Here is a 13,241-nt window from a genome sequence, read left to right as displayed (position 1 = left end):
CGCTTTGCTGTCAAGGTTACCAAAAGTCAACTCGTTATCTCCTACTAAAACTTCTCCATTGGTTTCTAAATTCTAATTAGTATTGCGTGATAAAGAAACGGTACTAACTGCAAGAATTTTTTATAAATGCCCAACCCAATCTGAGTGATAAAGAAACGGTACCAACCACAAGAGTTTTTTTTTTTTTTCTAAATGACCAACTCCTAAAGCACGAGATGCTGGTTCTAATTTCTTGAAAATGAAAGTATTATATTAAAATTTGGACCATAGTTATTATTCCCTTACTGCTTTCACTTATAATGTGTGATTTTTTATCATTGAATTTCTAAGTCAAATGGATAGTGGAACATCTAGTTTTGTACATCCAGCATATGAATTTTTTTAAATGACCAGAAATCAATTTAGTTTGAATAAGTTATTGATGGCAAGATCATTCACCATTAAGAGAAAAATTCACTTCATTTGTAGCTAGTAACGATGCTAATATGTTATGTCTTTTACTTTTATAACTTAGGAATCACTTAATGATTTGAGTAAATTAATTGTGGCTGTAATCATTTGAGTAAGTAAAATCCCTATCATTGCAATTGGTTCTTGTTGGATTCTTGCTACTGAAGATTGCACCCGTGTAACAAGCAATCACGGTCTCAATGGTTATTAATTAGTCACCCTGATTTTCTTTTAATTTTTGTTTTCAAGTTACATGTGATGTTGTCTTTTTTACTTTGCTGTTAAGGTCCTGATGTTAGTAATAGTTAATATCATGTCAAATTTGTATTTGTTAGTTCATGAGCTTTATTAATGATTTAAATCGTGGATTGGATAGTTTTGCCTTTTTGAAACGGTTGTATTTACTCTTTTTTTCTACTTTAAAATTTTGATATGTGAAAATGTTTAAAATTAGAAAATATTATATTTATACCCTTGGATCTTGTCAAAGTTTGTAGACGGTTAATAAATTTGGATGCAAGGGAATCTCCATCAATTGATTTTCTGTTCACTGTAATTTTGTATTTTGTTTTGCTTTACGTTTTTTTTAAATTCAATTTGTGTTAGGATAGTGCTTCTTGAAGCTTCTGCAAGAAATACTCAATAGGTGGCGCAAACTTTTATTAGTTGGCACTCGGCAGTAGTTATCTTAATTCTTAAGGCAAATTGTGGTGCCAAACGTACAACAAATTAGCTTCATATACCATATACGTGGTGTATTTATCTCAAGGCATGTTGCTTCATTTGACTAAACGAAGTGTGTTTTTTTCATGGGGAAACAACTTGTGTGTCGCTGTGTGGGCGTAGCTTACTTCATAAGACCAAGAAAAAAAAAGGGATGATCTGACACCACAATTAACATAAAGTCTTGGATCAATCTAACAGTAGAGATTTTGGCTGACTGCAGCAAACCCTGTTCCGTCTTTTTCTCCTCTCATTTTCAAAATTAACTAACCATCACATTCAAACATGCAGACAAACCTTTCTATATAGCTCATTAACTCGAATATCTTGAGAAGTGATGCTTGATTCGTCATAGATTTGAACATTGAGATCATAACTAAATAATATACAGATAAAACATTTTCAAAAGTGAGAGTTACCGATCCAAGCTAAACACAACATATTTATAGAAGCCGAAGCATTTATGTATCAGTTAGAATCTGGCCATAAATAAAGCTACATCAGTAGGACATTTGAAAAGTTAAATATAATGGCATCTCAGTTGCACTCAGGACCAGCTCATACAGCTTTAGCTGTCTCACGAACAAGAGAAAGCTTAGCTAATAGACCACACAACTGAAGATAAGAACCAACTCCATCACAAATTCTCATATGAGCAAACCCAGTTTCCTGCAATTTGAAAACTCAGTCAGATACTTTATGTGTGTGTGTAAGCCAACAGATAATTAACTACCTTCATGAATTCCAATTTCAGGTACTCAGCCATATCATAATTTTTTATTATACGAAAAAGTGTCGTGATGATATCTGTGGGGGAATATCCCAAGTCATACAGTTGCTTGAGGCCTGAACAAGCTTCATCAAAATTCCCTTCAATCACATTACACACCATATTCTTCACATGCAATGGATGTGGCTGGTCACAAACCTGAAACCAATCATAGATTAAAAAAAAAATGGTAAACTGTGAAAAACACAAATCACAAATCATAGTTGATTCTAACCTTGAAAACATTTGCTTGGTTAACAAATTGGAACCCACTGTATGTTGCTTGCAAGTTATTCAACGCCTGTCTCATATCACCGTCAGCAGTGAAGATGATGGCTTCAAGTCCTTCAGGAACATAGGGAACCTTTAACAAGAACAAAATTCAGTTATACATTTCCTAAATATTATTGAAGCCAAATAAATGGCAATCAGCATTATCAAATAGCAGCTATTCCTGACCATTTCACCTTGCCAATGACAATAATCTTTGAAAATAATTCTATGATAAAGAACCCAAAATTGAGGGAGCCTCGTATATTAATTAGGCCACCTTTTAAAAAACTAAAATGAGAAACTAAGAATACGTGCAAAACATTTTCCTCCTATAAATTATCTGCAAAAGACAACCAAGGAAGCAAGTAACAATTATTTTAGAAGATCATGATTTTAGCTCAAAAGAAATAAATGGCACTGGCCAGATACTACCAAATAACCAAACACCTTGAACCCGTGAATTTACTTAAAAAGGATATTTATGCAAATGCCTATAAATAGACTATTATTGGGCTAGCTAGCTCGTGCGTGAAAAACAAACCAAACAGATTGCATCATCTAAAGTCTCTCAAAAGAGATCAAATAACCTGAAATCCCTCAAAGGTTTTAAAAAAAAAAATCAAGTCTGTGGCCACGGGAAAATCAACATGTTAAAATGTCATATTCTACTTCAAGAATTTTCAAATCTATATATCGCATATCATCCAAAAACATGAAACAGGTCAAAGTCCAAGTAATGCATTTCTAAGGTCCTGTACATTACTAATTAGAAGAAAATTATTTTTTAATTAAAAAAAAGTTCCAATACTATTGGAATACCCTTCTATTTAGTTGACAGGGTGCAGCAAAAAAATACAATAATCCTAATTAGTAAACCTTCCAAATTCTTTATTTAATTTTTTTCCCAACTATGCAACAATAAACATTGTACAGCACAGGATGAAAATTTCCCAGAGAGAAAGGAATGCAAAACTATAGAGGAGAAAGACCAAACAGTATGGGTGAAAGTTAAAAAGGAGGATGCTTATAAAACAATAAGACAATATAGCATCAAATATGGAATTGGCACATGTCAAGAGAATAGATAAGAAGCCTAGGAAGCATATGGAAAAAAAATACAAAAGTTTTTTGTTCCAAATCAATAGCTTTCCCTTTTGATATTAAAGAATGAATTACAAAGAAAAATGAAAACACAAGTAGTTATTGTAATATTAGTCTAAAGTTTTATGACAAACAGGTCAAGCAAATTCAACTGTGACATTTCCAATAAAAACATATAATCAAACACTACAAATGTTAGACTTATGCTCCTCTAACAAATAGGAATACCACAAACCTTGCCAAAAGACAGATGAAGGCAGAATAGAAATTTGAGGTACCTTCTCAGCTTGAACCACAACCATGAGGCGACCAAGTATCTCTTGATCAGACAATCGTGAAAATCGCACAATGGCGCATCTACTCTGAATGGGCTCAATAATCTTGGCCGAGGTATTGCAAGCAAGAGCAAATCGAGTGGTGTTTGAATATATCTCCATAGTCCTTCTCAATGCTTGTTGTGCCCCTGTGGTCATGCTGAATTAAAAAGAACAAAATTAAAAGCCAGAGAAAATAAGTTCATGCAATGTTATAGATGTAAAGTATCCATCAGCCTTGTCGATAACTAATTTCTGCAGAGAAACCTAGTTGACCATTTTTAGTGGAATATTCCGCCAACCACCTTATTTTCATCCACAATACTTGAACCTAAGTCATTGCTTAAGTGATCCAAGCTCAGTTTTACTCATACTGAGGTAATGTTGGTAAAAGAACATGCAACTAACGCTATTAATTGGATTAAATTAAATTACCCTGAAAACTCACCTATCAGCTTCATCCAGTATCACTATCTTGTGCCTCCCCGGGGTCAGCGTCACTTTCTTCTGAGCAAACATCTTAATCTTGTTCCTCACAACATCAATTCCTCTATAACCAAAAGCGAGAGGACAAATTAACAAAAAAAACTCGTCGCGAATGGAAAACTGGATCGAGAGAAATTATAAAAACGTACCTATCATCCGAGGCGTTTAGTTCGAGAACAGCTTCCTTGCAATTTGGTCCTCCGAGGAGCTCGTGCGCGAGGGCGAGTATGCTAGTGGTTTTTCCGGTTCCGGGAGGACCCTAAAAATGGGAGAATTAGAAACAAATAAATAAAAAATTGAGAAAGAGGAAGTTGTTAATTTAAGGGGTGAAGTGAGAGATGTACGGATAAAATGAGATTGGGCATGTTGCCGTCGCGAGCGATGACTTGGAGCCTGGAGACGGCGTCCTCGTTGCCGACAATGTCGGCGACCTTGCTGGGACGGTACTTCTCTACCCATGGCACGTCGTAGGCGTTGCTTGATGATGACGATAACGTCATGATTCCGGCGACGATGAACAAAGGGTTTTTCAGGTTTCAGAAGAAAGCGGAGAATAAACGTGAAAAACCCTATGTGCCAAACTTGGAGGGAATTTGTACCAGTTTTTGGAGGGAAAAACCCTTGCCCGGGTTGTCACCATTTTTTTTTTCTTCTAACTTTATTTAATTTGATAATTAATTTAAATAAATACTTTTTTCTTCTTAAAATGAATCATTAAGCAAAGTTAATTAGCATGTGAAATACTTATATTATCTTTTCATTGATTAAAAAAAGTAAAAAACAATGCAAAAACTAAAAAGTATACCGGTTGTACATGTACTAAAATATAAATGGTTAATACTTTTTTTCTCTAGAAAATAAAGTAATTGGACAAATAAATAAATAAATCATAGCAATAAATATAATAATTGAATTAATTTTTGTTTGAATAATACACTAGATGAGTTTTGAGATTATTACTAATTATAGGTTTTAGAAAAAAAAAACTCTTTAAAGACAAAACAATGTCAATATTATTAGTACAATTCAATCTAATTGGTTAAACTGAAAATTAGATTTGTGATCAATCTAATTACTTTTTTTATACCAAAAGTGCATTTGACTCATGTAATTTGGTTTAAAATCATATCAAACTAAATATTAATCATTGTTACTTAAATTAATTTATATAATTTATTGACTCATGAGTTTGATTAATGATCTATTAACCAAACACCTTAATCCAGTCAATAATTGATCTTTCTGGTATAACTCTATCCCTATGCATATGGCTTATGACTTAAAGGACTATGAACCCTTCAAAATCTATGTTAAATACCTAGCTCATAACTCAACCCAATGTCCTTATGTTTAAGGCTTTGGACTAGAGAGGTTGTAGACCTTTTTATTTTAGGTTGAGCATTTTATTATAACCCACCCCAAAGTCACTATCCTTATGGCTTGACACTTGAAAGGTTGTGGATCTTCTTGGATGTAGGCCAAGTATCTTGGCCATAACTCAACCTATGATCCCACACATGAGCTACTATTCAAACAAGAGTCATTGGGTCCTTTTTAGGCGAGTTATTTGGTGTGCTTGCAGGGATGACAAAAATATCAACACTTGTGGATATTCACGCGACTAAAGCTCATAACACATATAAGTTAGATTGTTAAATGTGTACCCGAAATAAATTAAACATATATTTTTACTACATATTTTTAATGGGGTAAAGGTGACTATTAATATATTCGTGCCCACGAGTACCTATTATTGTTATTATAAAACTACTTAAGTATCTTTAGATATATAATATTGCACATAATTTACCCTAATTTTTTTTATAGGTTTCCCATTTTATAGTACATAAATATGTGTGCATTTAAACTGTTAATTTAAGATTTAAATATTGCAACAAGTAAATAGGGAAATATTACTTATTGTTAAGTTATTTTTAACATATTATTGATTAACCATAGTTTTCATGTCTTTTTTTGTCTTTAAAAATTTATTTATTTTCTTAAAGTTGTACCAAAATATTTGAGAATCACGATTAGGGTGTTTTTAAAATGTATTTTTTTAAACAATTTTTTTTAAAAAATATTCATCAATGTTCATTGATATTTATAGATATTAATAAAATTCACAAGCAATTGCTTAAAAAATATTAGCACAAGTATGGGGTGGACATAGGGTAGATTTTAATTCAACGGGGGTGGGTAATGAAAAAGTATTAGTTTTACGTGCCTCACCTCATTATCATTCTTACTTGCACGTCAGATTGAGAAATTACTGAGCTATCTACAAAAATAAGGACTTCAATTTTAATCCCTCCATCTTGGTTGAATTCTATGATACTCAATTTCTATCAATTCCAGTTAGGGTAATCTATCCAATTAATAAAACCTAAGCCAAAACCATGTAAACACAATAATTATTTTAATCAGAACTAGGCCTTGGAATTTGTCTTTTAAAGTGACTCTTGGGTTGGAACAATGACATTTATATTTTTATGATTCGTTTGAAAGTGAGAGAATACTATGAAAATAAAATAGATAATAATGCAACTTTTTCGAATGATTGAAGAAAAAATAAAATAGACTTATCAAATTCCTTCCTAAACCCACTACCAATTACATTATAATCCAATATTATCGATAAAAGAATATAGATTAAATTACATGTGGTCCTATGACTTTATTTTAGGTTATAATTTGATATTTTATTCATTAAAAAGTTATAAAATGATCTCTGAACTAATATTGATTTTTCTTTAATTTTGAAAAAAAATTAAATTTTTATTTGATTGATTTAAAATATAAAACTTGTCCGATTAAATTTACTTACATATTAAATCCAATTAATATTTCCATAAAAAATGGACATAGATGAAAGTCATATGAAAAAAATATGTTAGTCAAATAACTAAAAAACTAAAAAATATTTCAAAATCAATCGAAAAATTACTGATGACTCACTTTTTACATGATTTTCAATAAAGATGTTATAAAATAAATTATAGGGTATGTTATCATCATTAAAGGAAGTAGCCAAACATAAACACATGTGACTGTGTGATACGTGATGTCTAATGTGAACGAACTTTAAACAAAGGAAAACTCGAGAATATCATCTTTATTTTAAATAAATAATAAATGCCACGCCGACATATGCGACTTCGGAAGTTTCAAGAAATTCCCCGGTAAAAACGAAAAAATATGAAATGAAAACGCAACGTACTACTCTTCAGTCTTCCCTTTGGTTTTAGCGGGATAAAAACAATGCGCGTTCAACCAAAACAAAACGACACCGTGGCGAGACCTCGACAATAAACACCTAAAAAAAAAAAGCAAACATTACTATGTCATCATCTTAATTTCCGATTTCTGAAAAAACATATTTTATTTTTCCATTTTCACCCTGGTCGAATCGTCGATTTCAATTCCCTGTTTTTTTTTTCTCAGTGTCAGAACAGAACTAGATTCAGATTCGGATGTCCTGAAGCGCCCTCACACATGGCCACGACGACAACAAGGTCCCCGAACCGTTCCTCCGAGGATGCCGCCGCCGATCCCACGCCGTTCCTCGCCACTTCCTCCGACGAATCCACCTCCGGCCGCCTCCTCCTCCGCCGCCCCAGCCTCCGCGAGGCCGCGCGCTTCCTGCGCCAGGCCAGCGGCCGCCGCCTCATGCGTGAGCCGTCCATGGTGGTGCGGGAGGCGGCGGCGGAGCAACTCGAGGAGAGGCAGAGCGATTGGGCCTATTCCAAGCCCGTCGTCGTCTTGGACATTCTCTGGAACTGCGCCTTCGTCGCCGCCGCCGCCACCGTCTTGGTTCTCAGCCGCAACGAGAATCCCAACATGCCTCTCAGGCTGTGGATTGTAGGCTACGCTCTGCAGTCCGTTCTCCACGTCGCGTGCGTCTGCGTCGAGTACCGGCGCCGCCTGCGCCACCGCGAACACTCCAACGCGGCCGCCGTCTCGGGTGGCGGCAGCGGGGATTTGAGTTCGCCTTCGATGGACGGCTCTGGACACTACGTGTCGTTCGACGACGATGGGATAAGGTTAATTTCTGAAGCATAAACGACGCTGCGTTTTCACTTTGAATTTTAATTGATTTTTTTACGATGGCGCTGGACTATAACGATTCAGTTTGCTTTATGTGGTTTGAGTGAATTTAAGAAACCTGCATGCTGATGTAATTAAAACATAGAAGTTAGAAGTCCGTTGAACTACTATAGTGATTAACGCGGCTTTTTTAACTGTATTTTTGGAATGTGCATGTGAAATTGTTGGGTAGTGCTTTGATTGCTACTAAGGGAGAAAGAAGTAGCTGTGTTAATTGAAAACTCTAGCAAACCTTCATTTCATGTTTCAGAGAACCCACATGGGAAATTTAGGTTTTTCAGTTGTTTAGTTAAAAAAAAAAAATTGTCTGTTCAAAACATGTCGAAGACTCAAAGGCTTTGATTTTCAATTTTTTTAAATCCTCTTGGTTCTTCTGATCTCTCAAATCTCTTTCGAATTGCTTTGAGTGACTGAGAGTGATGTTGTAACTTAACTTTGATTGTAGGAAGAGATGATATATGATCTCTCATCTGATAATTGGCCGAATTATCAGATACTAGAGTTAGTTTTATTCAATCTCTCCAAGCAAGGGTGTGAATTTGTAGGTTTATGTACTGATAGATTTAATAACACCTGATTTTTGAACCACAATATGATGACTAAGTTTAGTAATGTAAATACTGGATGATCTGGGGAAAATGCTCTATTGCTATTGCCCTGATTTAATTTCTAAAATGGTTATATATGGTGTCGTTTGTTACAGTCTTTTTTGTCCATGCGTTTGTTTTAGCTCTTCAATATAATCAAAAGCTAAGGGTTGAAACAATAATACAATATGTCCAATATATATTAGCTTGGGAATTAGTAACATCAATTATTGATTCATTCATCATTTTTTGTTTTATGTTATGAGTTTTTATATTGTTTTCTTGCTAAGCAGTATGGCAAAGCATTTGGAATCAGCCAACACAATGTTTTCGTTTATTTGGTGGGTTGTTGGATTCTATTGGGTATCAGCTGATAGTGAAGCTTTGGTCCAAGATTCTCCTCTGCTTTACTGGTTTGTTCTCTCTCTTTCTCTTGCTCTCAATCTGACACACGTGTGCATGTGCAACTTGTTCATATATCTTTTACTATATTTATTTGTAATTTATTTTCTTTTTGGGAAACCTACAATTATGTTGATTACCTTTAACAAATTCTACTTGCCTTGCAGGTTATGTATAGCCTTCCTGGGTTTTGATGTTTTCTTTGTCGTTTTCTGTATTGCACTAGCATGCATCATTGGTATTGCTGTTTGCTGTTGTCTTCCATGTATCATTGCACTCCTGTATGCAGTTGCAGACCAGGTACATCATGGTGTCATTACTAACTAGTTCTTGTTTGAGTTGGTATGGATGTATGAATCTAGTGGCTCAAGTGTTTATTTCCTTAAAGTTGACTCTACTTACACTATGTTCGGCAAAACTAGCTGAAAAACTCGTAGCTGAAAGTTGAAAAATTAGCTCATTAAATTATAAGAATTCAGTAAAACTAGCTGTTGAAGTAGCTGAAAAGTATAAAATGACTGAAAAACAATAAAACCATGATTTGTTTAAAAAAGGTAAGCAAAAAATTTGATAAATATATTAAGGATAAAAAGGGAAGAAAATATAAAAAATTAAAAGCTAGCGTTTTAAAAAATACTATTTGAGAAGCTATTGAGAAACTACTAAAAAAAGTTAATTTACCCAACAACCAAATGAGTTTTTCAGCTAGTGAAAAGAGCTAGAAGTTTACTTGAAATGTATTGTCGAACATAGCCTTAGCAGCATTTGCTTAGTCTTAAAGGAAATTGTCAAAGTTTATGGCTCCAAATATTATGAGTTTTTGAATTTACTGAGGCTAAATGAAATGGAAGGATGAAATTAGAATTGCTATTTGGTATAAAGAGATTCATATGCTAGTTTCTAGGATCTTAATTTTACATTTTTATTGCTTGTTGTGGTGTGACTTTAATAGGATCTTTTAGAAAATAGATTCTTAGCAGAAATTATGAAAGGAATGATTGTGAAGGTTGAAGATTGTATATATTGTTTCTTGTATTAAGCCATCTATATGAATTGTTACAAAGGAAGTATTACATTTGTTATACTTTGTAAGGTGAATAATCAAAGCTAAGCTAAACCATAGTATCTTGAGCTTGATAATGCTCTTTTGACTTTCTGGGGGAGCTAGCACCTGTAGCAAACCAGAAGCACTGATTGTCTTAGTTGTGTCTCTTGCTTGACCTTCTAGATACTAATTTATGTTTCTTTTACTAACCTTTGCCTTCTACATATATATGATAAAAGGAAATGTTTTGCTATCATAAAGTACACTGGTTAACTATTGAAGGAATTTGACTAGTCCTGCTACATCGCTTATGAAAATGGTGTTGTTTCTTGGTTGCGAATTAATGTTTAATACATAAAGTTTGAGAAAAATTATGATGAACTCTGAAACTTGTTAAGCAAAAGCTAAAATGACTTTTGATGAGGTGTAATTAATTTTTGAGACATATGCATGTGTATGATATGAAATGTGGCTTGACCAACTATGATGAGTAAAAAGGTAACGTTCTTTAGGTTGCTTTATTGGGAGCACCTTGGAGAATGAAGACTGTTAATGAATGTGTCCCTTAGATTTTTTAGGGTTGCAGATGAGGTGAATTATAACATGATATGTTTATGATGAAATAGCATGTCCTATACTGTTTTGTTTTGACATAACTTGTTTTATCCTGAGAATTGTATGCTTCATTCAGGTTGACATTGTTGACCTTCTAGGATTTGTGAGGAGTAAAAATTTTCATATGATTTGCTTTCCTACAACTTGGTGCATTGTGAATGTATTATTGATTATTGAGTGTTTCTGTGAACACGATGACATTGTCTTGTAGCTTAAGATTATTTACTTATGAGATAATCATTGTAGTCTATTAATTGCACTGTTCCGTGCCTGAATGCCTTTATCTCATTTGTTGGGGATCTAAAAAGCAGGAAGGGGCATCAAAAGAAGACATTGAGCAGTTGTCAAAATTCAAGTTCCAAAGAACTGAAACTAATGAGAAACATGCTGGGAATACACAAGGAGCTGCTGGAGGAATAATGATTGAATGCGATGCTGATTCTCCCATTGAACATGTTCTTTCTGACGAGGATGCGGTATGTTGTACATTTTGCTATGTGTTGGCTTGGCCTTTTTCTCCCTTGTCCTGGTGTTCTTTTTGCTCTGTCTGTCGCTAGATATTATTACAAAGGGAAATCCATGTATTCTCCAAACATTGGCCTTGTTATAAGCCATAGCATAGAGCCGTGTTTTGAATGCATTCCCACACTGGATAATGCATTATGAATATATTTTGGTGTGATTGGCCTTCCATCTCCTTTTGTTTTTTGGCCTTTCTTCTCAATCAAATTTTACACCGGAAGGAATTTGATAAAATGGTGGAAGAAAATGATAGATAATTTTGATATGACAACTTGATTGTTTGAGAAAATTGATTGCTTCCTCTGTTGTTCTGCTAATCTGAAAATTTTGTGGGTTCAAACTATAGGAATGTTGCATCTGCCTTTCTGCTTATGATGATGGGGTTGAACTTAGAAAACTTCCTTGTAGCCACCATTTTCACTGTGCCTGTGTGGACAAATGGCTGCATATCAATGCTACTTGCCCCCTCTGCAAGTACAACATCTTGAAAAGTACCAGTCATGGTCAAGACGAAGTGTAGTCAGAAAAGCTCCTGGCAGCCATGTTGGGGAAATTTCATCTCTTGTGGTTCACAGTATAATAGGCACAACTTGTTAATATAATTCAATACAGGCGTTTATTGTAGTTGCTGCTGCTGCATACTCGTTTACGTCGTAGCGATAGTTGTTTTGATTATTCTTCGTTATGATGGCTTCTTAATGGTTATGTACATCTGCTCATTGTATACCGTAAATAATTATCTGGAGGCAAGTTGGTTGACATTTTTTTTATCTTTGTCATCATTATTGTTCTTTGAGGGTATACTGTCTTTTATAAATCCCCAGTATGTCTCGTTGTACAGTTTGAGTATGGTCAATTGAACCTGCCTCCTTGTTTGTCACCGTTAGCGAGTTTCTGAATTCAAATTGAGGCTGTCACCAATGTTGGTTATTTATGGATTTACCGCTAGCTGGATTGGTTGCTGATTCTAGAGCTGAAGAATGAGACCAAAATAGTCAGTGACTCAGTGGCTACCAGCTGAGTCCGAGGAAGAACTGGATGTTTATGGTCATTAAAAGTTGGCAGCTCCTGTTTTTGCTGAATCACATGACAGTTCAGAAGTTCGCATTATGATTTTGCGTTCATCTGGTATTGGTGGCATGATTGTAGTTTTATATATCTTCCAAATGTAGTTCATTCAACTTCAAGGCATAGATGTCTCTTGCACGAACTTTCTGGAAATAATTCAAAGGATTTAGGCTTATCATCAGTTTTTAATGTTACTAAGAACAATGATGCGTGATTATATTACATGTCTATTACGAGTCTCACAATAACTACATGTTTGGTTCAGTTTATTTTTGTTAGCTTGAGTGTTTTGAAAAAGTTATTTATTTTTATATATTTTAATGATATATTTTCTTTACTAAAGTCTCGTGATTTTTCATTCTCACATGTGAAAATTCTGTTGCATTATCTGTTGTTCTTCATCTCCATCTAGTATCCGTTTGAAGTTATAAAAGAGGGAACTTTTCTTAGTTCCGGCGTGTTACTGTCTGAGATTGTATGATGACCCGAGACTTTCCTGCGTTTTCCATAAAAAAAACTTTGGTGTAATGATGTTGTCAGAGCTATAGGTTTTATCGCCCGTCAAACCATCTTATCCCCTTCCCGAACTCAGGTAGTTGCATTTGCATCCCCATTTTTTAACGGTAATAGATCAGGTTCCAAACATGATTTTGTCCTTAACGAATTTCCAAAACACACTAGCATATGAATTGACTATTTGAGTAATTCCCTATAACTATAAGTTAATGAGTAAGAAATAAAAATTCTTTAAAACAGATTGACTGTGATGGAAAAATGGT

General features: G+C 34.4%; 2 protein-coding genes across 2 annotated transcripts; one reads left to right on the top strand and one right to left on the bottom strand.

The window, feature by feature from the left end:
• Window positions 1-1,588: 1,588 nt before the first annotated feature.
• LOC114392884 (replication factor C subunit 2-like) lies at window positions 1,589-4,693 on the bottom strand. The gene is made up of 7 exons (XM_028354139.1): window positions 4,461-4,693; window positions 4,266-4,375; window positions 4,079-4,180; window positions 3,595-3,790; window positions 2,178-2,306; window positions 1,907-2,101; window positions 1,589-1,842 (listed from the first exon to the last, which is right to left on the bottom strand). Exons 1-7 carry the CDS (start codon window positions 4,614-4,616, stop codon window positions 1,732-1,734), a joined length of 999 nt encoding a protein of 332 aa, XP_028209940.1. The 5' UTR covers window positions 4,617-4,693; the 3' UTR covers window positions 1,589-1,731.
• A 2,719-nt stretch (window positions 4,694-7,412) lies between these two features.
• LOC114393846 (E3 ubiquitin-protein ligase At1g12760-like) lies at window positions 7,413-12,715 on the top strand. The gene is made up of 5 exons (XM_028355307.1): window positions 7,413-8,159; window positions 9,104-9,223; window positions 9,380-9,512; window positions 11,184-11,348; window positions 11,741-12,715. Exons 1-5 carry the CDS (start codon window positions 7,612-7,614, stop codon window positions 11,912-11,914), a joined length of 1,140 nt encoding a protein of 379 aa, XP_028211108.1. The 5' UTR covers window positions 7,413-7,611; the 3' UTR covers window positions 11,915-12,715.
• Window positions 12,716-13,241: the final 526 nt, after the last annotated feature.

The sequence above is a fragment of the Glycine soja genome, chromosome 17, assembly GCF_004193775.1.
Source record: "Glycine soja cultivar W05 chromosome 17, ASM419377v2, whole genome shotgun sequence".
In the NCBI taxonomy this organism is placed as follows: domain Eukaryota; kingdom Viridiplantae; phylum Streptophyta; class Magnoliopsida; order Fabales; family Fabaceae; genus Glycine; species Glycine soja.
The sequence above is the reverse complement of the archived record's forward strand: the minus strand, read 5'-3'. Positions and strand labels throughout refer to the sequence as shown.